The sequence below is a fragment of the Balaenoptera ricei genome, chromosome 4, assembly GCF_028023285.1.
Source record: "Balaenoptera ricei isolate mBalRic1 chromosome 4, mBalRic1.hap2, whole genome shotgun sequence".
Taxonomy (NCBI): Eukaryota; Metazoa; Chordata; class Mammalia; order Artiodactyla; family Balaenopteridae; genus Balaenoptera; species Balaenoptera ricei.
This window is the reverse complement of record NC_082642.1, coordinates 96,084,533-96,111,514: the sequence shown is the minus strand read 5'-3', so window position 1 is coordinate 96,111,514 and position 26,982 is coordinate 96,084,533. Positions and strand designations below refer to the sequence as shown.

The 26,982-nt window shown below is 44.7% G+C and overlaps 1 protein-coding gene across 1 annotated transcript in view; it reads left to right on the top strand.

The window, feature by feature from the left end:
• Positions 1-26,982, top strand: part of ARHGAP31 (Rho GTPase activating protein 31) — a 114,769-nt gene that overhangs the window by 70,824 nt on the left and 16,963 nt on the right. Inside the window, exons 4-10 of the mRNA XM_059921063.1 lie at positions 4,808-4,890; positions 5,855-5,962; positions 6,972-7,114; positions 12,375-12,573; positions 14,626-14,750; positions 21,221-21,283; positions 23,151-23,726. Coding sequence (XP_059777046.1) covers positions 4,808-4,890; positions 5,855-5,962; positions 6,972-7,114; positions 12,375-12,573; positions 14,626-14,750; positions 21,221-21,283; positions 23,151-23,726 — 1,297 coding nt within the window. The remainder of the gene's footprint in view (positions 1-4,807; positions 4,891-5,854; positions 5,963-6,971; positions 7,115-12,374; positions 12,574-14,625; positions 14,751-21,220; positions 21,284-23,150; positions 23,727-26,982) is intronic.

The following is a 26,982-nucleotide window of genomic DNA, read 5'->3' as shown; positions in this document are numbered from 1 at the left end:
TCACATGTGAGGAGGTTAATAGTAGTTATGTCTGGGTGGTGAGATAGCGGGTGCTTTTTATTTCCTTCGAGTACGTGTATTAGTTTCATGAGGCTGCTGTAACAAATTACCACAGACTTGGTGGCTTAAACAACAGAAAGTTATTCTCTCACAGCTCCAGAGTCCAGAAGTCTGAAATCAGTTTCACTGGGCTGAAATCAAGGTGTCAGCGGGGCCATGGTCCTTGCAGAGACTCGAGGGGGAAACCTGTTCCTTGCCTCCTCCAGCTTCTGCTGGCTGCTGGCATGCCTGGGCTTGCGGCTGCATCACTCCCATCTTCGTCTCCATGGTCACACTGCCTTCTCCTGTCTGTGTCAAATCTCCTTCTGCTTCCCTCTTTTAAGGATACCTGTGATTGGATTTAGGGTCCACCTGGATAATCCACGAGACTCTCCTGATCTCGAAAGCCTTAACTTAATCACACCTGCAAAGACTCTTTTTCCAAATAAGGTAACATTTTCAGGTTCTAGAGATTAGGATCTGATATCTCTGGAAGCAACTATTCAACCTACTACCCTGCATTTTATTTTTATCAGAAGAAAAGTTCATTTTAGGAAAAATTCAATTTGGGTCAGATTGATTCAGCTAAAATTATTACACCCATGATAGAGAAAAGTTGCTGATTTAGGATTTTTAGAGAAGGCAGTTTAGAGAGGTATTAAATTTTATATTGAAATTATGTCTTTGTGTATCAGTCTCCTTCATTAAACTATAAGCTTCCTGAGGACAGAAACGGTATTTATTCTATTCATTATTGTGCTTCCTTTCCCTGCTCTCCAGCTACTGGAGAATGTTGTGACAATTACCTAGTAAACATTTGCTGGCAGGTTGGTTGACCCACACATGTCATCTGAAGTGTCACCGGGGGTGGACCACTGGTGTGTGGCATCAGACAGAGGCTGACTGGCTGTGAGCTCAAGATGTCTGCCAATGGGGCAGCAGCCAACTGTCCTGGTTTGCCAGGGACTGCCCTACTTTTAACTCTGAAAAGTCCTGTGTCCCAGGAAACTCCTCAATCTCAGGCAAACTGTGCTGATTGGTCACCCTGCCAGGAGCCAAAAGTTGAGGGGAATTGTCTTGGCAAAGCTGGTGCTCCTCACTCAGGAGGTTTGGTTCTCGATGGTAGTGTCCTGGAAGTGTGGCCAAAATGGGGCTTTCTGGCATTTTCAAATACAAAGCAAAATACGGACTCATTTCATGTAACAAATGTCTGTTGAACACCTGGTATGTATACCAAGCAGGCACAGTTCCAGGTGCTGGGGGTTTAATGGTAAGCAAGACAGATAAAATCCTTGCTCTCATGAAACTTACATTTTAATGAAGGAGATAGATGATAAACGAATTTAAAGCAAAGCTCTATAATCTGAACTGTTGATAAGCACTACGAAGCCAGTTAATGCAGGGTACAGGGCAGAGAATGATGGGGACTGCTATTTTGTAGGATAATCAAAGGTCTCTCTATGAGGTGATATTTAAACAGAGACAAGGATGAAGTGAGGGAACAAATTGTGTAAATATCTGGTGGAAGAGGGTGCCGAGAAGAAACCGCAGGTGCAAAGGCCCTAGTCGAGGACATGCCGAGCTTGCTTGAGGGAATATATGGAGGCCAGCGTGGCCCATAGGGAGCAGGCAAGGAGGAAATGACGGGAGACAGGGAATTTGCAGATGGGCCAGGTCACGTAGTTGTGCTTGCTGCCATGGGTGTGACAAAGACAGGTAGGTATAATGACTGTCTGGAAGAGAACAGTGGTTGTCTCTGGAGACTCAGGGTCTGCAGTTGGAAGGCAGACTAACTTTCTTCTGTGTACTCCTTTGAATGCTTTGCATTTTTAAAATCATGTGCATGAATTACTTTTTAACCTAACAGCTTAAAATAATTAAAAATAATACAGGTGGCTTTATAATAATTTTTAAATAATTAATACAAAATAAAGGGTAAAAACTGAGTTGCGGCTGGGCGCAGTTGGAAGGGACAGCCACGGGTTGTTTGTCCCCCCGGTGATGGGCCTGCCCGGGCGGCAGGGGTAGAGGTGGTATTCAGGTAAGCAGAGGAAAGTAGAGCCTGGGCCCCGCCAGAGGGGACTGGAGTCCGGCCTACGCAAGAGTCCTCAAAGGGCAGGAAGCTGGTCTTAGGGATACTGATTGGAAGAGAACAAATAGTCACAGAGTCAACCTAGATCTTTTAAGGTTTAGCTATTAGCAAGATTGGCTTGGCTAATGTTGAGTGAAATTCTCTTTCAGGCAAAAAATTGGGATGGGCAAAATTTCAACTCCCTTCCCTCAATTCCCCACTGATGGATTCTGCTCTCCTAATGGGGGAACACAAAGAGATCAAAAAATAGCTTTGCAGTGAGCAGACCCTCTGGGAGAAAAACAAAGATCTAGAGACCTTCCAAATAGGTTTGGGGTGCGATGGGGAGAGGCTGTAAATAGTGAAATGAACACCAGTCCCTAATGGGACCTGCAGGCATCAGGGGTGAGCCCGCCCAGCCTCTCAGAACAAAGGTGACTAGAATAACATCTTCCTAAAATATTAAAGGAACTTTCCATGAGGGCTGTTGAACTGACCTACACCTTTTTTTCCCCAGACACATTTTTAGAAAGTGGGGGGAAGAGGGGGAGGCTTGGGAAGAGGGTGTGTGCAAAGCTTTGCAAAGCTCATCCCAGCTTTGCCGAGAGAGGAAGAGAGGCCTCCCTCTCCTCCCCGTTCTCAGGATAGAATGTGGGAGGATCCACGCCCGCATTCCTCCGCCCCTCCTTCCCCTGAGCTCTCCCTTCACTTGCTTTATGAGGTTCTCCCTGTCTTGGGAGTCAGGGTCTTCTCCACAAATCTGTTTTCTAAATGACAGCTCGCAGGAAGAGGGCAGAGGTATCAGGTGCTTACTCCAGGCCCCATGCTTGTCCTCACCCTCTACATCCTGCACGTCTCAAAAAGCAAGGATTGCCACAGAGATCATGCTTATGCCGGCTCTGTTCACAGGCTTGCAAACCCACCAGAAGATTGAGACACCTGTGACTGTGACCCTCCCAGCCCCGAATTTCTCCCCACTTCTGATTAGGAAATGAAATCTAGTTTTCCCACATAGAAATTTTTGATTGCCTTTGAAAATTGTTAGCTTCTGTGAATGCTTTACTTCAATTAAGTAGAAAAGTCAAACAAAAACAACTTGGTGGTCAAAGCTCTGGCATGATGTCCCACTTAGGGAAATGGAGCACGGGTAGTCCAACAGATCGACAAGGAGCTCCTACTGTGTGGCAGGCACGTTCTAGGCACTGAGACTCATCACATCCCTGCGCTTACAGACCTTACATCTAGCAAGGGAGACAGACAACAAGCAATAAGCCTAATAAATGAGTACATTACATGTATAAGTAATGATGGCAAGTGCTGTGGGAAAAAATGGAGACAAGCGAGGGGAGTTGGAAGGTCTGGGTTGGGGGAGCGTGTTGGAGTTCTCCTCCAGGTGAGACCAGAACAGACACAGCAAGTGTGGCCTAGGATAGGGTCCAGCAAACAGAAGGTGCGCCAAAAAGTTCATTTCCTTCCACTTTTCTGTGCCTCAAAATTCTCATTACTGAGGGTTTGAACTTCAGCCTTTGCATTCAAGCAAGAAATGACAGTAATGACTGAACAACATAAGAAAACCACACCACGGTTAGGATCTTCAAATTAGAGAATATATTTTCTGATTATACTTTTCATTATATATAAATGCAAAGCAAGTTTCCAGCACTGTGAGGAAATACAAAACTGTGTAAGTCACATATGCCTATGAATTCAGGATCACAAGGTCTGAAGAGCGCTTAGGAGCCCCTTTTCAAGTATCTCTTGACCTGAGTGGGATTACATAGTTATTATGCATATGAAAGGACTCAGGGAGCTGTAGCAGAAGATTTGTACATTTTTAATATATGTAAACTATACCTCAGTAAAAAAAAAAAAAAAAACGATGTAATTACCATTGACCTTGAACTTAGGTATGGCTCCCATGCTGGCAGTCTTGAGCACTCGGCCACTGCACTGGGAGGGGCCCTTGAGCCTGAGCACAGGCGGGACAGAGTCTCAGGACGGGACACAGGGGAATCTGCCCAGGGACACCTGTGTTGTGCAGGAGCCCCGGGCAGGACTGTGACCACACTGCCTTTACTGAAGCCCCAGCCTCTCCTTGAGGGCCTGGGCTGAGGGGGGAACCAAATACCCACACAGGAAACAACCAGAGAGCAAGTCCGGACAAGGCCACCAGGTCTCAGGGGCAAAGCTCTTATCCTGCTGAGAAGGCACGGCTTCACGTCGTTCCTGCTTCCCAGCATCAACGACAGGCAGCCGGGTCAAGGGATAGTCTCAGGCTAGGTGGGGAGTGGCTCTTTGCACCCCAGAAGATAGCTGGCTGAGTAAACAGGGAGCCAACCTCTCATCTCCATCTCACTCTGTCTCCCTGTCTCTGTTTCTCTCTCCCAGGGTGAGTCCCCGTGACTCTCTCTGCCACACGGGACACACCCAAGATTCCACACCTTTTTTACCAGATACCTACCAAACATCTGAGGAGGCACAGAGACCCCATGTGCCCACATTGTTAGACACCTCCCATCATGAACCCTCAGAGATTTTAGGTGGTTTGTTTTTTCTAGAAAAGCATGCCTCCTGGAAGGACAATCTCTAGGCATGGTTGGGAGGCTGGAGTACCAGAAGCCTAAATAAAACCCGCAGACGCAGGTGGGCATCCCCCTTCTCGAGCACTCACTGGACTGCTTCATTTCCTCTCTGCAGGAGGCGGTGTCCCATTGCCCGGAAGAAGGCCAACTGGCCCGAATCCAGAATGTTATCCAGGAGCTCCCCCCATCCCATTACAGGTAAGAATCCTTGGTAAAAGAAATTCACAGCCTCTCAATGTGATGTAATACCATAGATGCGGGCTAGCATCATAAAAGGGAACAAATTCGGTGGACAGTGGCTTTCCCGGGGCAAGTTGAGGGGAGAGAACAGGTCACTTTTATCAGAGTGAGTTGGTGCCTGACCAGAGACATTGGCGGGAAGGGACAGCCCACGTCTAAGTTACTTGCAGAGCACCCCTCAGAGTCCCGCAAGAATCATTCTGATCACACAAGCCAGCCTCACAGAGATAGTCTAGGTTCTCGCCGAGGTTCATAGCATAACCAAATCTATGGAAACCAAGATGGTTTTTAAACAGGGTTTGACTGTTGCTCTTAAGCGTTTGGCTGACTGATCTCTCTGTCTGCTCATCAGTACCATCCCTTCCATCATTTCATCCTTTCGTTTCATTCTCACAATGTAGCCCCTAATCCTACCACCTTTCCCATTGCTCCCTAAGCCTGCCCAGCTTTTACCAGGGGGGGCAGGTTTTGATGTGGTATAAGGGCTTCGTAGCAGTAACAGATGTTATTCATCCATCAAATGAGCTCCCTAACAAGTGCCAGGGTACCCGTAGGTGCGAGAATTACAATAAAAGCTGAGATGAGGCCCGATTTCAAGACAGTATGAGGCAGTGCTGCCCCGGGTGAAAGGAGGCACAGGCTCCAAGGGATGTGAGTCCCCTATTCTGTCTCTGGCTGGTGCGCCAAGGGCCTCAGCTGACTTCTGTCAAACCCACCTCTTCCCCACCCACAGCCAGTATTCCTGAGGCTAAGAAAATTGCTTCCATCTATCTTGATATCTTCCTGATAGTCCTCCAAAATTCATGAGATAGAAATACTTTAGAGTCTCTTAAACTCAAACTTTAGAAATTATCTCCAGATTCAGGCTTCACACAGGCTCCGAAGTTTCTTACTTTGCTTTTTAAAAAATGAACCGTTACAGGACCTTGGAATACCTGATTCGACACCTGGCCCACATCGCCTCCTTCAGCAGCAAGACAAACATGCATGCCAGGAACCTGGCCCTGGTGTGGGCACCAAACCTCCTCAGGTAACCACCACCCCTCACCTCACTACCTCAGTGAGCTCAAAGCAGCCCCCCATCCAAACGAAGACTGGACTCTTCAAAACCGAAGCCCCTTGTAGACAAACCTTTGGCTAAGTGGTTGTCACACATGGGAATTAAAGGTGATTTTTTTTTAAATTTTCAATTTATTTTATTTTTGGCCACACTGGGTCTTCGTTGCTGCGCGCGGGCTTTCTCTAGTCGCAGCGAGTGGGTGCTACTCTTCGTTGCAGTGCGCGGGCTTCTCGTTGCGGTGTTTTCTTTTGTTGCGGAGCACGGGCCCTAGCTGCACGGATTTCAGTAGTTGTGGCACGCGGGCTCAGTAGTTGTGGCGCATGGGCTTAGTTGCTCCGCGGCATGTGGGATCTTCCCGGACCAGGGCTCGAACCTGTGTCCCCTGCGTTGGCAGGAGGATTCTTAACCACTGTGCCACCAGGGAAGCCCAAATGTGATTTTTAATAGCCTTTGCCTGCTAACCATGGAAACTCTGGAACCCAGAGGTATCTTCTGGCTATTACCAGGATGTGGCCAATGTTATGGGTCTGTATGTTATAATTTCCTGAAAAGGGCTTTCTGAGTCTTTGGGGCTTCCTTTGCTTTTGTTGGTTTTGATGGGGTCCTAGCTGGCTATAACCTGAATCAGCTGCTTCATATGACTTCATAAATGATGACCTGCCCTTAGAACAATTGTGTGGAGGTGGAAGAAGATCCTATGAAGAAAAAAATCAATTCCTATATATTCACTAATATAGTGTTTACAGTTTTGCAATGTATAATACCTGGTAACTGTTTCGAATTTGTTCAGTTTGTTTGGAGAGTCCCTTTAATTGATCTTAAATAGTTAAAGTAATACAAATTAACAAACTATACATTTAGGAACTGGGGGCTTGTACAAAAGGCCCACTGGCCCCCCCTTATGCTTAGGGCAGGCTCATTCACTGAATGTAGTGGTAGGGCAGGCTCATTCACTGAATGTGTTTCTTCCACGGTTCAGGTCCAAAGAAATTGAAGCCACTGGTTGCAATGGAGATGCAGCCTTCCTTGCAGTCCGGGTCCAGCAGGTGGTGATTGAATTCATACTGAATCATGTGGATCAAATCTTTAACAACGGTGCACCCGGGTCTCTGGAGAACGATGGTAATGGCTCCTTCTGGCGTACACCCTACCAATCACCGTCCTTTGCCTTAGGCATGGGGCTCAAGAATAAGTTAGGGTGGGCTGGGATCTAGCTCTCAGTGTCAACTGTGTGTGTGTGCTGACTACACTGCGTGTGTTTGGGGATCGTGCGTACATACATGTGTGCCTGTGCAACAAAAGTGTGGTATGTGTGCGTGTGGCTCTAGCATGTTTCTGATCAGTTGCATACATGGCCTATCCCATGAATGTGGTGTGGTGAACTGGAATACCTTCTGTTGCTTTTAGTGAGTACTTAAACTCTTCCAGTTATTAGCTAGAGACACTGGCAATATTCCTCCGACTATTAGATTTCATCTTTACTTTCAGTATGATATTTCAGAAGTCTTAAGTGAATGAATTAAGAGGCGTCCTATTCATACTCACATATATATTCAGAATGCCTTCTCTTCGCAAGCATTTCATTTTTTAAAAAATAATTGCACTATAATTGATTTACAATATTGTGTTAGTTTCAGGTGTACAGCGAAGTGTGTGTATGTGTATGTGTGTGTATATATATATATATATATATATATATATATATATATACATATATGAACCTATATTCTTTTTTTGGTTCTTTTCCATTATAGTTTATTACAAGATATTGAATATAGTTCCGTGTGCCATACAGTAAATCCTTGTTGTTTATTTTACATATGGTAGTGTGTATCTGTTAATCCCATATTCCCAATTTATCCCTCCTCTCCTTCCCCTTTGGTGACCATAAGTTTGTTTTCTATGTCTGTGAGTCTGTTTCTGTTTTGTAAATAAGTTCATTTGTACTATTTTTTAGATTCCACATATAAGTGGTATCATATAATATTTGTCTTTTTCTCAAGCATTTCTTGAGTGCTTACTTTGTTCTGCCCTGCATAGGGCACTAGGCATACAGCAATGAGTGTGTGGGTGCGTGTATGCAGACTAGCTAGCATTGAAACCCACTATATACAAGAGAAATATAGCTATTTCACGCTGGATGTGATGAGATGCAAGATATGATGTTTCAGTCCTGTAGTCTCATACTAACATAATTAACCCTAGGAATGCACTGGTATTGGTTTATGCTGATTGAACTCATATGAGCCTAATTTGTAAAAATCAAAAATCCAGCTGATCAATAAGCCTGGTAGCTACCATTTGTGTGAAGGTGATTTTCCAGTATTAGCATACATCACATAACTGGGAGGGCTTATTGAAACACAGATTACTGGATCTCATCCCCAGAATTTCTGATTCAGCATGTCTGGAGTGCTGCCGAAAATCTGTGTTTCTAACACGTTTCCAGGTGATGGAGCTGCTGCTGGTCAGGGCCCACACTTGGAAACCAGTGGTGTATGAGAGCTGTATCTGCAAAATATTTGTATTAGCTGATCAAAACATTCTTTTCTACTTTGGCTAATATACTTGGGAAAATCAAGTATAACCATCAAAGTAATCAATTGCAATTAATATCAAATTTTGATTTCTGGTGTAATTGTTCCCATCCCCATCCTGTCCTCCATGTGGTTTATGATCTTTCTTTTAAAATTCACATACCATAAAATGCACCACTTTAATCATTTTAAAGTGTACAATTCAGTGGTTTTTAGTGTATTCACAGAATTGTGCAACCATAACCACTATCTAATTCCAGAACATTTTCATCACTCCAAAAAGAAACCCCATACCCATTAAGCAGTCACTCCACATTTTGTCTTCCCACCAGACTCTGGCAACCATTAATCTACTTTCTGTTTCTGTGGATTTTGCCTCTTCTGCACATTTCATATAAGTGGAATCACACAATATGTGGTCTTTTGTGACTGATTTCTTTCACTTAGCATATGTTCTCATGTATCGGTATTTCTGTTTTTTATGGCCGAATGATATTCTATTGTATGGATATACCACGTTTTATTTATACATTCATCAGTTGACGGACATATGGGTTGTTTCTACTTTTTGGTTATTACGATGCTGCTGTGAAGTCATGTACAAGCTTTCGTGTGAACATATGTTTTCAATTCTCTTGGCTATATACTTAGGAGTGGCTGACGTTTCTTTTATCTTTATTTTAACTCACACATTACGGATGTATTTTTTATTGTAAGCATATAAATCCTTTTTGAAAGTAAATGAGAAATAATATGCTTTCATTCATTCATCCTTTTGAGTCAACCAATAATTTACTGGGGACTTATTCTGTGCCGGGAACCATGGCGGGCACTCCACATATATCATCTCATGGTCTTATCACAACAACCATCATAAAGTTATCAACCCTCTTTTATACATGAAGAACCAGAGAACCAGAAAAGCTTAGTGTCTGGTAGGACTGAACACTGAACCTAAAGCTTCCAGCCTGTGCTCTTTCCTTACCTTGTGCTGACTTTTAGAGGAAAAAATAGTTAAACAGATAAATAAACCATTGTGGAGAATTAATGACTCTTGGGAAATGTCCTTCTTGACAGCAGATTCCATTCATGACTGTTAATGTTAAGGATGTTCCTAATTCCAACCTGGAAATGCCTGTTCTTTTTATGACCATTGCCTTAATCAGCTTTTGTCCTGCATATTGAAATCCAATTTCCTCTTGAGCCTTTAACTCTTGATTGCCTCCAATAATTATTATTCAGTGCATTTCATTTAAATGTTCTTGTTATGAATTCTTATTGACTGCAGTACCATACTTAATGTTTACACAAAATGGAATAAGTCATACACTCTGGAATTTGAGATTTAGAAATAGGGTTCTACTTCAAATCGGAAAGATTTTAGAAGTCATAGAATCCAACACCTTTAATTGATAGATGAGAGCAATGAGGCCAGAGAGATTGTGATATGCCAAGGTTTATTAAAACATAAATATGTAGTATTGGGCACCTCCTATGTGCCAGACACTGTTCCAGACACTGGGGACAGTGTCCAAAATGGCAAAGCCGCTGCCCTGCATAGAGCTATAGTCTGGTTGCAAAGACAAACAATAAATAAGTTTACAGATAAATACATTATCACTTCAAAGACGATAAATGCCAGGAAGAAAGTACAGCAGGATAATGCGATGGGGTCAATGACTTGGGGGTGTAATTTTGGTACAGAGTGGACATGGCCTCTGAGGAAGTGATCTTTGAACTGAGATTTGAATGACAAAAGAAACCAGTCATGTGAGGATCTGGGGGATGAACGTTCCAAACACAGAGAACAGGGAGTGTAAAAGCTCTGAGGTGGAAAGGAGCTCATCGCGTGGCAGAAAGTCAGCCAGTGTAGCTACAGAAATGCAGTCTCCAAAGTGGGGTGCCCCACCCAGGGGATGCCAAAGACCAAAGTACCAAAGTATGGGTGTTGGAAGAAACTATTAGAATTCTTTTCCATTGGTTTTATTGTATACTTTGTAATTTCTATGATGTTGTATGTTTTCTATTACACATAAAACAAATACAGTGGTATATATGTATAATTTACAACTATATATATGTGTATACAATGGGAGTATACATTGAAAAAATTTTACTGTATATTTTTATAGACCACTGTGTCAGTGGGCAAAGAGGACAGAGGGAAAGCAGATGGAAGGTCCTGGTCGGTCATGCTAAGAGTTTGGTTTGTCCTCTGTGCTGGGGAAAGCACTGGAGGTGTTTGAGCAGGGCGTGCAGGATCTGAGCATCTGGGTTGCTGTGTGGAGCAGAGACAGAAAGGCTAGAAGCAGGGAGACCAGTTAAGGAGCTATGGCAGAAGTCAGGAGGGAAATCATGGTGGCCTGGACTACATCTTCCTCCACGTACGTCCCAATAAACGTATCTTCAATAAGTTGAAGATATCGTTAAGTCAAAAATGCATTGAATACACCTACCCTACTGAACATCATAGCTTAGCCTAGCCTACCTTAAACGTGCTCAGAACACTTGCGCTTGCCTACAGTTGGGCAAAATCATCTAACACAAAGCCTATTTTATAATAAAGTGTTGACGAGCTCATGTCATTTTTGAATACTGTACTGAAAGTGAAAAATAGAATGGTTATAAGTTTACTGCTTGTTTACCCTTGTGATCGCGTGATTGACTGGGAGCTGAGGCTCCCTGCCGCTGCCCAGCATCACAAGAGAGTATTGTACAGAGTATCACTAGCCTGATAAAAGATCAAAATTCTAAGTACGGTTTCTACTGAATGCATATTGCTTTCACACCATCCTAAAGTCGAAAAATTGTAAGTTGAACCACTGCTGAAGTTGGGGACTCTCTGTGCATGTTAGCAGTGGAAAGGAGGAAAGTGGCTGGATTCAGGATATATTTTGGAGGTAGATACATTTTTATATATCTAGGATATATTTTTACTTAGATCAAAGTTTCTCAGCCTTGGCCCTGCTGGCATTTAGCGCTGGATAATTCTTGTCGAGGGGCTGTCCTGTGTATTGTAGGATGTTTAGCAGCATCCCTAGGCTCTACCTATTAGGCGCCAGTAGCATTCCCCCACACACCTGTGACAACTGAAAATGTCTCCAGACATTGCCAAATGTCCCTGGCTGGAGACAGGCAGTACAAGATTGCCCCAATTTGAAAAAAAAAAATTGACTTGGAGAAAAGAGATAATCGTGGACACCATTGATCTGTCATCATCCCTTCCATTCTTTAAAAAAACTTACAAGGAAAGAACTGGCTTGCATACACTTGAAGATGATTAGGTAGTGAATAAAAAGCCACTTATCTCTTAGGGAATAGCATAGCCATAAAATGTCTTTCTACTGCAGAGATACAAGGCTAGGTAATTTCAGGAAAGTCGAGCCTCCAACCTTCAGTGCCCCTGGAGCCTGTGTTCTCCAGCTGCGGAGAGGAGCGGCAGTATCCTGCCCTACCCTAGCTGAGCGAGGCTGCCTCTGTGGCTGAACGCACATTCCTGCCTGACCAAAGCATTAGGCAGCTCCCAGGGGCAAATACCCACCACTGTCACTCTGGCCCACAGTAAGTGCTCAGTATATCTGTTGTGTGCATGAATGAATGAATAGTCTGAAAAGTACAGGAATGCAGGCTACCTTCTGAAGCCCCTGTGTGCCCTCTGGTTGGTCCAGCCAGGAGAGCTGTCAGATCCCCCAGAGTGTAGTCTCTGCCCTATAGACCCCACCACGCCCAGGAGAAGCCCCTGTCAGGAGGTCAGGAATGGAGGGGCTGTGGATGGGGGCTCTGGCTGGAGCCAGCGCCCAGGCCTCCTCCCAGGAGGTCTATGAGCTCTTCTCTCCTCTTTACAGAAAACCGGCCGATCATGAAGAGCCTGACGTTGCCAGCCCTCTCTCTGCCCATGAAGTTGGTGAGTCTGGAGGAAGCTCAGGCCCGGAGCCTAGCTACTAATCACCCTGCCCGGAAGGAAAGGAGAGAGAATAGCCTGCCTGAGATCGTCCCTCCCATGGGCACCCTCTTCCACACTGTCCTTGAGTTACCAGACAACAAGTAAGTGTCCTTCTTCCAAGTTCTGGTGGAGGGGGACGGAGGAGGAAGCGACAGAGTCTCAGGGCTGTGATGGCAGCATGGGCTGGGGGTGTGGCCTGGGTTGGGGGGTAAGGAAGCATTCCGGAAGAGAAGGGAGCTGCCTCCACAACATTCACCAGCGGCTGATGCCTTCACTCACTGCCCCAAAGTCATCAAGACCTTGAGCTCCCACCGGAGATCCCTAGTACCATGGTGTGGGTGGGGCTCATAGGTGTCAATAATCAGAACTAAAACCCTTTACTCCTTAGTTGAGACAAAATAAGCTTGACATTTTCAAAAGGAAGGTTGCAAAACACAAAAACTTGACCCCCTCCTCCCACCCTGCACCTCCCACGGGACCTATGGAAGGCGTAGGGATGAGCGGAGGGCAAGTTGACAGAGAGCACCGCTCTGGACTGGGAGCTCTGGGAACATGGCGCCTGGGGACGTGCATCCTGGCTTCTGTCCCTCCTCTCTTACCTGTTGGAGCCCTCCCTCCCCTCCAAAACCAAACACCATTCTCATTCACATCTTCCCTCCCTTCTCCTTCTCACGTATTCTGTGGTAACCCTGGTCTCCACACATCCCTCTCCCACCCCCATGCCCCACTGTAAAAAGGAGGCAGTGACTGAAGCAGGGGTCCAAAATTCTAGGCAGACAGCAGGTGGAGGGGCCGAAAGGCAATCTTTTCACTGGAGAGTGTCCGCCTCGCTGTTTGGTCAGTGAAAGGAGGTATGAAAACAGACCTCTCAGACCTCTTATCAGCGTCTTCTTCACGATGGCAAGGCTGTTTCCCCCTGGGGAGGGAGAAAGAGTGCTGCCACGTTGCACAGGGGTAGGGGGCGCCTGTCACACTGTGTGCTCTGGGAAGGGCACCTGGAACTCACCTGGTGAGAAACCCCTCTGTTTCCTGAAGTGCATGGATGGTTCTCTCTCTCTCTCTGTCTCGAAAGACTGATCCCCACTGCCCCTCCCCCTAAATCCCTGGAGAATAAGACTTCCACTCAGGGATCAGGAAGAGTACCTCTGAAGGACAATCAAGTTCACTTTCTCTGTGCCTTCATACCATACCTCAAGGTATGTGATTATATCAAATCCACCCCAAGACCTAGTGCTTGAAAACATCAGGCCAGATCCAATAGAAACCACTAAGCACTGCAGATCTATCTCTGATGGATTGTAAAGTCATGCTGCGCTTGAGACCTCGATGTTCTATGAGAACCCTGCAGAGAAAAGGTCCTCTGTGGAGCCCACAGGTTGCAGGGTTTCATCCTGGAACTTTACGAAGTCTGATAGCAAGGCCGGCTAGAGCCGGGCAAGGCCTCTGTGATGAACCCTGGTGGCACCAGGCCCTCTGGCCCAGTCTAGCACTCAACTTTCCCTGCTTCATCAGAGAAATGAGAGACAAAGCCAGAAACACAGTGACTACCCTCTGCCTTTCTCTGCAGTGACCGCTGACCACACCCAGCAGCCTGCAACTCTCCCAGACCAGGCTCTCTTCTAAGTTGCTTTCTCATCCACCCCCTTTCCGGTCCACCAAAGTCTACCCCAGCCCCCTCCTCGCCTGTGGATGTCCCAGCAGTGTGGGTGCAGTGCAAGGAGCATAACAGGACTGAGGTCTCTGGTCTTTAGTGTTTACTCCTGTAAAAAAAATAAGTATCTTTGATAACCCAGGACTGAAGTGCTTACCAGAATTCCTACCAGAATTCCCAGGGCTGTGGTTGCTTGAGACCTCTGAGTCTGCCACCAACCCCTGTCTCTGTTTGCCCCCCTCCCCTGCCTGTAATACACATCTTTGTCCCTTCCCCTGGGGAATGTGGTCCTTCACTCTGACTCATGAAAACCTAACTTGGTCATGATGGGCATCCCCAGACAGGGTGAGAGTCAGGCTCAACTTGGATTTTAGAGAGGAATTTCCTGATATGTCAGAGCTGTTCATAACTAAGAACATGTTTGGGGTATTCCTTCTTAGTTTAAAAGTCCCACTGAAATAGCTAGTTACCAAACTAACCCCCTGTGGCTTGGCTCCTTTAGAAGAAAGCTCTCCAGTAAATCAAAGAAGTGGAAATCAATATTTAACCTGGGACGTTCTGGATCAGACTCTAAATCAAAGCTGAGTAGAAATGGGAGTGTATTTGTGAGAGGACAGAGGCTCTCAGGTAAGAATCAATGGCAGTTACATTTATAAGATTTTTTTTTTTTCAGTTCTGTTTCTTAAGTCTTTGGTTTGATTATGTCAAACTCACTAACCCTGAAAGAGAAACTTATAAATTAACTGAAGAGTCTTTTTGGTATTTTAAAATAACTTTAGATTTACAAAAAATTTGCAAAAATGGTACACAGAGAACCTGTAGACCCTTCACACAGCTCCCCCAAATGTTAACATATTAGATAACTGTAATACAATGGTCAAAACCAGAAAATTAATATCAATATAATACTATTAAATAATTCACAGACGTTATTCATATTTGGCCAGTTGTCCCTCTGATGTCCTTTTTCTGGTCCAGGATCCAGTCCAGGAACCTGCATTGCATTTAGATGTCATGCCTCTTTAATCCTCCAACCTAGGACAGTCCCTCAGTCTTCCTGACCTTGACACTCTGGAAGAGTTTTGGCCATTTATTTTGTAGAATATACCTCAGATTGGGATTGTCTGATGTTTTCTCATGGTTAGATTGAGGTTATGTCTCAATGTGTCATATCAGGGGGCACATGAAGTCAATATTTTATTGTTGGTGATGTCAATTTTGAGCACTTGGTTAAAGTGCTATCTACAAGGTTTGTCCCTGTAAAGTTACTATTTTTTTCCTTTGCAATTAATAAGTATCTTGTGGGAGATATTTTCAGACTATGCAAATAGCCTTTTTTCATCATACTTTCATCCATGCATTTTAACATCCATCAGTGGTTCTTGCCTGCAGCAGTTATTACTGTGGTGTTTGCCAAATGGTCATTCTCCATTTCCATCATTCCTTCTACATTTATTAATTTAACTCTACTGTAAGGAAGATCTGTCCCTTTTCCCCCACGGTGAGGGTCATGATTTTTATTTTTTTATTTTTTAAATTATTTATTTATTTTATTTATTTTTGGCTGCATTGGGTCTTTGTTGCTGTGCGCAGGCTTTCTCTAGTTGCGGCGAGCGGGGGCTACTCTTTGTTGCAGTGTGCAGGCTTCTCATTGAGGTGGCTTCTCTTGTTGCAGAGCACTGGCTCTAGGTGCACGGGCTTCAGTAGTTGTGGCATGTGGCCTTCAGTAGTTGTGGCACGTGGGCTCAGTAGTTGTGGCTCAAGGGCTCTAGAATGCAGGCTCAGTAGCTGTGGCACACGGGCTCAGTAGTTGTGGCTTGCAGGCTCTAGAGCGCAGGCTCAGTAGTTGTGGCTCGTGGGCTTCAGTAGTTGTGGCACGTGGGCTCAGTAGTTGTGGCTCATGGGCTCTAGAGCGCAGGCTCAGTAGTTGTGGCACACGGGCTTAGTTGCTCCACGGCATGTGGGAATCTTCCTGGACCAGGGCTCGAACCCGTGTCCCCTGCATTGGCAGGCGGGTTCTTAACCACTGTGCCACCAGGGAAGCCCCAGGGTCATGATTTTTAAATAGGAATGCTGCCCTGTGGGAATTATATCTGAGTAGTGAATAGGAATTGATGCAGGAGGGAACTGAGGGAACCACTATATAATGGGGAATATAACCAGTCCGGCTGAATATTGTGTCAGAAAGCGGAGGCCAAAGAAATTTGCCACAAAGACATTTAGTGTTATAAATTGAAAGCATGATATTTTAAAAATGAGGGCAATTGTTATGAAAGCAAGTAGTAAAAGGTAAATGTACAAATGTAATGAGCAAACTTGATTGAATACTAGTTTGAAAAAAAAAAGGACTACAAAAGATAATTTGGGGGACAAATAGATTAGATTTTAGATGATACTGAAGAATAGTACATTCTCATAGGGTGCTGATGGTTCTTAGGAGACATATGCTAAAGTTTAAGTATTTAAGGATGAATTGTCAAAATATTGAAACTCACTTTCAAATGATTCAGCAAAACATATGTATGTAGGTAGATAGATAGATAGAAAGAGATAGATAAAGCAGACATGTGGCAAAATGTCAACCTAGGTGATAGGTCTAGAGGTTTTCAACTTTTCTGAATGTATGAAATTCTTAATAATAAAGATTTAGGAGGAAAAACTAATGCCAATAGGAAAAAATGAGGTAATATTTTTAAGGACCTTCCTCAAGCCCAGTGATAATTGTACTCCAAGGATCATAAAGCACAGATGTTAGAAATTGTCACATTGGCCTATTGGAGTAATGAGGGATGTCACAGGGTATAGTAAGTACAGTGGTTTAGGCTGTAAGTAATGACAAATCCAACTCAATTGGCTTCTGCAAGGAGGGAATTTATTGGGACACCCAGATGTAGGGAAGGCTTCAGGGGTGGTTTAGTACAGTGGCTCTGTCTCCATTTCTCCGTGTTTTCCTCAGCTATGCCCTCCTCTGTAGGTCAGCTTTATCCCCAGACTGGCTTCCTTTGCCTCCACAAAGTGGCTACAATAGTTCTAGGCTTTACCTTTGACTCTCACTATATCCAGAAGGAGAAAGAACATCATTTCTAGTAGGTTGCTCCTAAGGGCAGGGACCCTTCTTTCCCAAAAGCCCCAGTTAAGTGTCTGTCTGCCCCCCTCCCTCCGCCCCACAATAGTAGCCTTCACTGAGTCACATGGGTCAATCCCTATGGCTATGGGAGTGCCCTGTGCTGATTGGCTTAGGTCTGGGTTCCCGAACCAATCACTGGCATGAGGAATGGCATTACACCCCTGTGTGAGGAATGAGATGCACCCAAGATGTACAGGGCTCTGTGAGAAGGGGAAAGGGAAATGGATTCTGGGTAGGCATCTACAATATTCATTATATAGGGAAAAATGTCTTTCACAAAATGGCAAGATGGCCAGGTGAAGAGGGCAGGTTGCTATAGGTATGGTAGAGCACATACAAATCAGAAATTAGGATTCTCAATGGAGAATTTAAGGGGGAGTACCTGGCAGGAAACCCCTGATCTAATAATAGATTTGCTGAAGCACATCAGAGAGCCCTTCAGTTACAGAATCAGTGACACAATGAAAGAGTTTCCCCAAGTAACAAAAAGTTAAAAAAAGTAGAACAAAACAATCGAGTAAAAATAGATTAAATGATTTTCTTTGATCTTGACTTATGAAGATTTCCACCCCCACGTGGTTTTCAAAAGGAAGAAGCCCCAGGTGCTGGATCAAACAGCGGTAAACTCACAGAATGCACAGGATGTCCCTGGCCAGCTTCTCAGCTCGGCCGCACCTCAGAATCACCCATAGAGTGTGGTCCATACCCACAGCAGCTCTGCCTCAGGGGTTCTGCAGTGAAGTCAGAGTATTGGTAATTTCTAAAAAGCTCCCCAGGTGATTCTGATATGCAGCCGGTGTTGAATACCACTGCTATCTCATGAATAAGCTAATCAGAGATAGTTCATCAAACTGGCTGCATTTTGATGGGATGCGGGGGTGAAATTAAAGAACCATCAGCGTCAATATAAGTGGCTCTCTGTGACCTTGACTACTGCCCGAGTGGCTGCTTTTCACCAGAAGAGTGTTGCTGGATCCCTAGAAACTAAAGACTTGGGGGTAGGGAGTGGGGAGCCTTCTGGTCATAACCCACCAGCATGGTCACTGTAAATGGCACATGGGCTTGCTATGTTGAAATATGCGTGTGAAAAAAGGAAATCAGTGGATTAACATATTTATTGATAAATAATTTTTAAAATCTTTTTTTAAAACTCCATATTTAAGAGCATTTTAAAAATTGATTCACCATGTATATAGTATTGGGGGGTTTTTTTGGTGCGGGGGCAGGTGAAGGGTTTTTTTTTTTTTAATTATTAGCACCTTTTAAATTATTTATTTATTTATTTATTTATTTATTTATTTATTTATTTGGCTGTGTTGGGTCTTCGTTTCTGTGCGAGGGCTTCCTCTAGTTGCGGCAAGCGGGGGCCACTCTTCATCGCGGTGCGCGGGCCTCTCACTATCGTGGCCTCTCTTGTTGCGGAGCACAGGCTCCAGACGCGCAGGCTCAGTAGTTGTGGCTCACGGGCCTAGTTGCTCCGCGGCATGTGAGATCTTCCCAGACCAGGGCTCGAACCCTTGTCCCCTGCATTGGCAGGCAGATTCTCAACCACTGCGCCACCAGGGAAGCCATGTATATAGTATTGGGGGTTTTTTTTGGTGCGGGGGCAGATGAAGGGATGTTTAACCATGTTTAGAAAATGGAACAGAAATAGGAAATACTAAAGGATAAGAAAAACTTGGGTATTGACTGAATGGAGATGCATAAACTTTGGAGTCTCCCAGACACTGGTGTACTGGAATTTGTATATTATCAAACAGGAAGATTCCAGGGAACCCTCCAAAGTGAACTCCTTTGAGTAGGGAAATAAAGCCATAGAGATAAACCAAGAGAGGGGAACCCAAGGACCCAAAGAAAACTGGTGGATGCATTTCCATGAGGCCAAGGTCCCAGACAGAAAAATATAATCTAAATACAGTTAGCCCTCCATATCCGCAAATGCAGGACCTATAGATAGGGAAGGCCAGCTGCAGTACACCATTTACATAAGGATCTTGAGCATCCATGGATTTTGGTATCCGTGGCAGTCTTGGAACCAGTCCCCCAAAAATACCAAGGACGATTGTGTAGTCATAGGCCAAGGAGTCCTGAGTGCTTAGTTTCTATCTAGACAAGGAGCCAGGGAATTCTTGGAGACTGTTCCCAAAAGCAGCTACTGTGGCCACCAGGACCAGAAGGAGCTGTGTTGTCAGATAGAGGGTCCAGCAGGAAAGGTGAACACTGATGGCCCTGCAACCAGAACTCTTACCCATCCTCCGTGACACTCAGTGACACCTGGTCACTACCCCTGAAGGGTGATATATGAAACCCAGAGGGAGGCCAAGAAATGCAGCTCTTGGAAAACAAAGGCAAAATCTTGTCTCAGAATACACGAATGGGGAGTTCCCTGGTGGTCTAGTGGTTAGGATTCGGCACTTTCAGTGCCATGGCCTGGGTTCAGTCCCTGGTCAGGGAACTGAGATCCCACAAGCCGCGTGGTGTGGCCAAAAAAAAAAAAGAATACACGAATGAAGGGAGGCTGGCCAGGCAGTTTTAGAAGCCATTTTGTAAACTTGTGGGAATAGTCAATCTTCTAAGAATGAGAATTCTGGCTTACCTCTGGAAGTAAGGAGGTGGAAGGCAATCTTGGCGTCACCAAGGCTTTGCGTGAACGTTGCTGTGTCCTTCCAGAGCCCAGTGGGACCCAGGCAGAGAGAAGCCCTGAGCCTGGGAGGCCAAGGGGCTAATTCAGAGCCTCTCAGAAGGAGCAGGGTTTGGAGCAAGAAGGAAAAAAAGAACTTTAAAAGAGGGACAAAGCAAGTGTGAGTTAGGGCCCGATTTGGGTCAGGGCCAACACTGAGTGCTTCCTTTAGAACCATGTCCTGGGTTTACCCTTGTTGCTGAGCCCTAGTTTATCTTGAGTAACATCAACAACAACAATAAACAATAGTTACTCCTTCTTGAGCATTTACTCTATTCTAGATTAATGCAACCTATTTTATATGCACTACTCATTTCATCCTCACAACAGCTCTACGGTTCCTCCTTTTCATGCCAAAATACTGAAGTTTCCAAAAGGTAAGTTGCTTCTCTGAGGTCACACAGCCCAAAAGTGGGAGAATTGGGATTCAAAGCCAGATCTGCCTGGATCCAGAGTTACCTTAAAGCCACAAGTCCTGGGGCTCCCGGTCAGCTTCTAAATTGCCCTCTCTCCCCTCCTAGCAAGTTTGCCCTGGAAGCCTTCCTGAAAAGACATGATGGTGTTTGTGAAAGTGCCTAAGCCTATGCCTGAGATAATAAGTTTTGATTTATTTAAACCATACTCTTCTGAAAACCTACCTAGGTGGCTTACAAAGATGCATAGAGTCCACCAGGCACACAGCAGGGGCTCAGAAAAGGTTCGTGTGGTTGGGATTTGCTCCAGGGTGAGGCTGGTGGGTGAGAGCATTGGGGGAACAACGAGGCTGCAGACGTCAAGGAGCAGAGCTGCACGTGGAGAAAGGTGACACACGGGAGAAAGGGAGAAAAGTACCCCTGGGCTCTCTCTCACCTGTTGTACCAAATCCCTGGGTGTTGAGCGATGTGGCTGCAGCCAAGAATTCTGCTCTCTGGCCTGTCAAATAGGAGGGGTTGCCTGGAGCCCCATGGATTCTACTCCATGGATGAATCTTTGAGTCTTTTCTGTACAATAAAATCGGATTCAGGACTCCTCATTTGCTAATAGCTATGTGACAAAATTGTAATTTACCTTTATCTGTAAAATGTTAATAAACCTTTGATCTACAAATGCCCTATTTTTATAAGGTCAGTCCCACCAAGAAAGTAGGAACATCTAAGGTGGAGTGGGGAATGTTTTCCAAAGGGGAAAATTATAAATACTTGAAAAACTTTCCTAAAGAAATTTCCTTTTTGTACTTACAGCCTGACCTATTGTTCTAAACACTTTCTCCGAACAAGCATTCATCAGGGATATTTTTTCTTTTGTCCTTAGTGGAAAAGGCTACTATCCGACCAGCTAAAAGCATGGACTCGCTGTGCTCAGTGCCCGTGGAAGGTGAGATTTTTCAGTTGGATTTGGAACTGGGGATTACAACTGGGAGACTGGCGCTCCCACACCAGACTTGCCTTCCTAAACCGCAGACCCTGCTCATCTCCAGTCATGGTCACACACAATCCCCCAGGCCCAGATCCCTCCCTGACCTTCTGGAACTCAAGGGGCGCACACAGCCCTTGCAGTAACCTCCCCTACTCCACGAGGCCTCTTTCTCCAGCCTGTCTCCCCACAGCTGGAGACAGCAGCCTCCTTGCATTCAATCCTGAGCCAGGTAAAAAAAAGGTCAACACCTGAAAACTAAGGCAGAAGAGGCTCCCCCTGGGGCATAAAGAAGAGTTTTGAATTTAGGTGTTTCCATAGGCATTAGCTTCATTGTGTTTGTCAAGTCATGATTTTGAGTTGGTAGATTCATTCATTCCTTCATTCATCAATAAACACTGACAGGCACCAGCCTGGCACGTAGCTGGTCATTGCTGGTTGGAGCAGATGTACGTACAGTTGCATGCCAGGTGACACCCATCACCAAAGCGGCACCTCACCATGTTAGTTCTTACAGCTCCAGCCTTAAGGACTGACTTGCCTGTAGCCCTTGCTTCTCTGTTTTTGTTAAGCAGCCAACAAGCACTTCTACAACTAGCAAGACACAGGGCTTCCCTAGCAGCAGACTGTTTAAACTCCCCCATGATTGTACCATGACTTTCGAATCCCTCTAATACAAGATATGTTGCTCTTTGATAAATGAGGAAGCCTGAAACAAAACAGAAAATCTTTAGAACAACTTTCAAAAAATAATACTAAACTTGTAAAATATTCAATGAGATCTTTTTAAGCTGGCTCAATCCTTTTAGCATTTTCTCACCTTTATATTCATCAATTTGCTTGGTTTTGAAACCTCTTGGGGGCAGTTCTTGCCCAGTTTGGCAGGATTTAATATTTCAAAAGCTAAAAAACAGAACAAAAAAAACACCAAAAGCTAGGTCACCACTTCCGTGGGCATTGGGCAGGTTATCTAACCTCTCAAGACTCGGTTTCCTCATGTGTTAAGGGAGACAATTACACTTCTCCTACAGAGTGGTTCCTAAGAATTTTAAACCTAACGTTACCTAAGATGTAGCACTTAGTGCCTAGTGGGGAATTATTTTCCAGATCCCTGGCAATTCAGTTGTTGTCTCCCAGCTTATTTATTTCCCACACAGATTTTTTCCTCTTCTTTGCCTTCACTTCTAAGTCAGTCAGGAACTCACTCCTCACAACTGTGCTTTCTAACATTTAGTTAATTTACATTTCTAGTTTCTCATCCTCTGAATCAGCAGGAGGAAGCCTGGGAAAAGGCGGAAAGGTCTAGCTGAGAACAGCATTTGTTTCCTTGCTGGGAAATCAAACCCCTGTTTGGGTCCATCTGCCAGAGAAGACTTAAAACAATAAGTTTTAAAGTTTTAAAATGAAACAAGATTCTGTTATTTTGGCCTTTTTATCTTCATTCTGAGCAAACATCATTCTGTCATCTCCCATCTTCTTTTTATTTTTTCATGATCCACATTTAATGCTTGGTGGATGACTGCTCTATATAGCAATTTCAGCCGTGTCTTTCTTTTGGAAACTGCTCTACCTGCGAAGTTTAAAACAGATACATATGATACAACAAAATGGTTCTATCAGGGCATTATGACAAAATTCTGTGCACATAAGGAGATGTTTCCTCTTGTCAACCAAGTGTTATGTATCTGTCTTTATTAGGATAGCTATGCCCTTATTACCGTGCTATGCCTTTCCAATATGCAAGTATTGCGTGCCTGCCCTTCCTGGAAGGCTGCTCAGTGATACGTGTGCTCAGGCTACTGACCACGTTCGTTTGCTTTTTCACTAGGGAAAGAAACCAAAGGAAATTTCAATCGAACAGTCACCACTGGTGGATTTTTCATCCCAGCAGCGAAAATGCACTCGACTAACACTGGCAGCTCATGTGACCTCAGCAAGCAAGAGGGCGAGTGGGGCCAGGAGGGGATGCCGGCGGGGGCCGAGGGGGGCTTTGACGTGAGCAGTGACCGAAGCCAGCTGCAGGGCGCTCAGGCCCGGGCCCCACCTGAGCAGCTGAAGGTGTTCCGACCCGTCGAGGATCCCGAGAGCGAGCAAACAGCCCCGAAGATGCTGGGCATGTTCTACACCTCAAACGACGGCCCCAGCAAATCTGTCTTTACCAGCAGCCTCTTCCAGATGGAGCCCTCTCCCCGTCACCAGCGCAAGGCCCTGAACATCTCCAAGCCCTTCGCTGTGTCCGTGCCACTCCGCGTGTCAGCCGTCATCAGCACCAACAGCACCCCATGCAGAACCCCCCCAAAGGAGCTACAGTCTCTTTCCAGCCTGGAAGAGTTTTCTTTCCAGGGCTCAGAGAGTGGAGATTGGCCTGAAGACGAGAAGCCACTGGGAGTTGAGACTTCTACAGGTAAAGCAAGGGAGAGGGTCTCTTTCCATTGCAAGAGAGGAAAAACCAGACTAGGGATAATGTTAATATTAAGTTGTGAATATTAAATTAGTTAATAGATGTAAAGCTATCAGAACAGGGTCTCATACACAGTAAGTACTCAGTCAATGTAAGGCAGGAGGGAAAGCTCACGGAATGGAATGCAGAGCTGGAACTGGGGATTCAACTCTTCCAGACACAATCCACCCATCCCACATTTCTACCTCACATCTGCAGAGAACCTGGCTAGCAGCCCTAGCGGTGAGAAAGAGTATCCTCCTCCCAATTTCCTTTTTAAAAAAACACAGGGAGATCTCTGTGTTTGGGCCACATGCTTGGGTCACATGCCCAGCCTTGGACCAGTCACTGTTGCCAGACTAATAGGATTCTAAGATTGGCCAAGCGAGAGTCCCTGGGCCATCTCTGGAGTGAGAACCAACAACCAACTGTGAGCCACACAAAAGGGAAGTAATGAGGGCCTCAGAGGAAAAGATGGCTGAGAGATAAACCAATAAATGCTCATTGTGGTTTAAGAATATTTCTATTTCAATTAATATTAGCTAAACCCACGCACCTATAGTCACCTAATCTATGACAAAGGAGGCAAGAATATACAATGGAGAAAGACAGTCTCTTCAATAAGTGGTGCTGGGAAAACTGGACAGCTAACATGTAAAATAGAATGAAATTAGAACACTCCCTAACACCATACACAAAAATAAAAATTAATATATGCTACCTTTTTCTGATCACCTATCGTGGTGTCAGGCACTGTCCTAAGTGTTCTACATGTATTATTGCATTTCTTCTCACCACAACTCCATGAGGTATAGGTAGTTACTATTATCCCCCTTTGCTTAGAGAGGAATCTATTAACTTGCCCGAGGACTCATAGCAAGGAAGTGTAAAAGCCAGGATTTTAATCCAGATTTTTAAAAATCCATGCTTTTAAGCATTCTGCCATGATCCCTCACGTGTTTGCTATGGGCTGTAGAGTTAAAACGATTGTTAAGTTGCAATCCCTTCCCCCAGCAAGCTCACAAACTAGGAAGGGAAACTGAAACTCTGCACCCACCTGCAGCACAGGGTCAGCTTGTGGAAGTAGCCTAACACCCTCCTTGGGCTTTTTTTTTTTTTAATTGAAGTATAGTTGATTTACAATGTTGTGTTCATTTCTGCTGTACAGCAAAGTGATTCAGTTATACACATATATATACACACACATTCTTTTCTTATATTCTTTTCCATTTGGTTTATCACAGGAAATTGAATATAGTTCTCTGTGCTATACAGTAGGACCTTGTTGTTATTCATCCTATATATCATAGCTTACATCTACTAAACCTAAGCTCCCGCTCCATCCCTGCCCCAACCCCTCCCCCTTGGCAACCCCAAGTCTGTTCTCTGTGTCTGTGAGTCTGTTTCTGTTTTGTAGATAAGTTCATTTGTGTCATATTTTAGATTCCACATATAAGTGATATCATATGGTGTTTGTCTTTCTCTTTCTGACTTACTTCACTTAGTATGATAATCTCTAGTTGCTTCCATGTTGCTGCAAATGGCATTATTTTGTGTGTTTTTTTATGGCCGAGTAGTATTCCATTGTGTATATGTACCACATCTTTATCCATTCATCTGTCGATGGACATTTAGGTTGTTTCCATGTCTTGGCTATTGTAAATAGTGCTGCTATGAACGTAGGGGTGCGTGTATCTTTTTGAATTAGAGTTTTGTCTGGATATGTGCTCCTTTGGGCTTTTTGAATGAGGGAGAGCGTAAGTACCCAAAGTATCATGAAAGGGGTGTTCAGAAAGGACTTCAGTGGCATCTAAAAGAAGCAGCCCTCTCAGGAGGATTCCAGGAACACTTCTCAGAAGTGGTGACATTTGGGCCTTCATAAATGGGTAGGACTTCCAAATGCAGAAAAGATGGAAAAGGGCATAATGGGCTGAGAGGTGCTGACTGTTGTGAGAAGTGTATAGATTTTGGACCCCAGCTGGGCAGATTCAGATCCGAGCTTCACCACTTTGGGGCAGTGTGACAGCTGGTTGGTATCTCTGAGCCTGTTTCTCTTCTGCAAAGCAGGGATGGCTCCTATCTCAAGGGCTGGGATGAGGTCTGAATGGGAAAATATTCATGAAATGCCTGCTCAGGGTGTGGCCCTCAGAAGATGCTCAGTAAACATCAGTCCCTTTCCCCTCCCCCTTCCCTTCAGGATGGGGCACAAGAGGAGCAAAAATGTAGGGGAATTAAGTGATGCCCTGTCTGGAGAATGCTCCATGGGCTGCTGTGGGTGGAACAGAGTGAGGGTTAGAAGAGGAGGCGCAGCCTTTGAGGAAAAAAGTGTTTCCAAAGGCTTTTATGTGATTGGCTGTCCTTTCCAAAAGAGAAGGTCCCCAGGCCCCAAGGGGTCTTTGGCAGACAGTCTGTTACTTTGTTTCTCTCTCTCCTTCCTTCTCTCTGTAATTCAGAATACCCAGTCTGTATCAAATTGGTCTGGGAAAGACACTGATGGAGACTCCAGTCTGCTTCCCTGACTGTGATTAGTGGCAGCCAGGGCAGAACAAGGGACCCTGGAGGAGGCAGCCACGTGGATCTAGGACCAATGGCCAGAGGGAGATGCCAAAAGTTTCAGCGACAGCGGAGGGCCCCTCACCTTTCTCTCTGATGGAGTTAGGTTAACGTAGATTACTTATTTTCTTCCATAATTATTCCAAATGAAGAACTTCACCTTCCTTAATAAATTATTTTTTCTTTCTTTTGTACGGTAGCAATAGATAAAAGAAATAGAATTAAAGACAATTTTCCAGGTTACCTGATTCAAATTTTTAGTCACTCTGCTCAAACCCGTTCTTCTACTTTTGGCCAAACTAGGAAAAACTCCAGTGCAACCCAAAAAGTAAGAGATACCAAGTAAGTATTGCATTATAACTAAAGTGTTGACAGTTAGATTATTGATCACTTTGAATGAAAAAAAAAAAAGGATTATTCAATTAGTCATAATAATTAATTGTCTGACTTCTACCTGATTCAAGGCTACGTCTTGGTAACCTCCATCCTTGGGTTGTGGGGCGGGGGAGGAAAGGACCACACACTGGATCCTTCTGAAAGGGCTGACATACAAGCTATAACTAACACTCTCTGGGTCCCCTTCTAGAAATGCTTATTGGAGGGAGGTCAGAGTAACCATATAAACTTAAGGAGGCCTGATCAATCAAACTCCAGGATTACCCTAAGA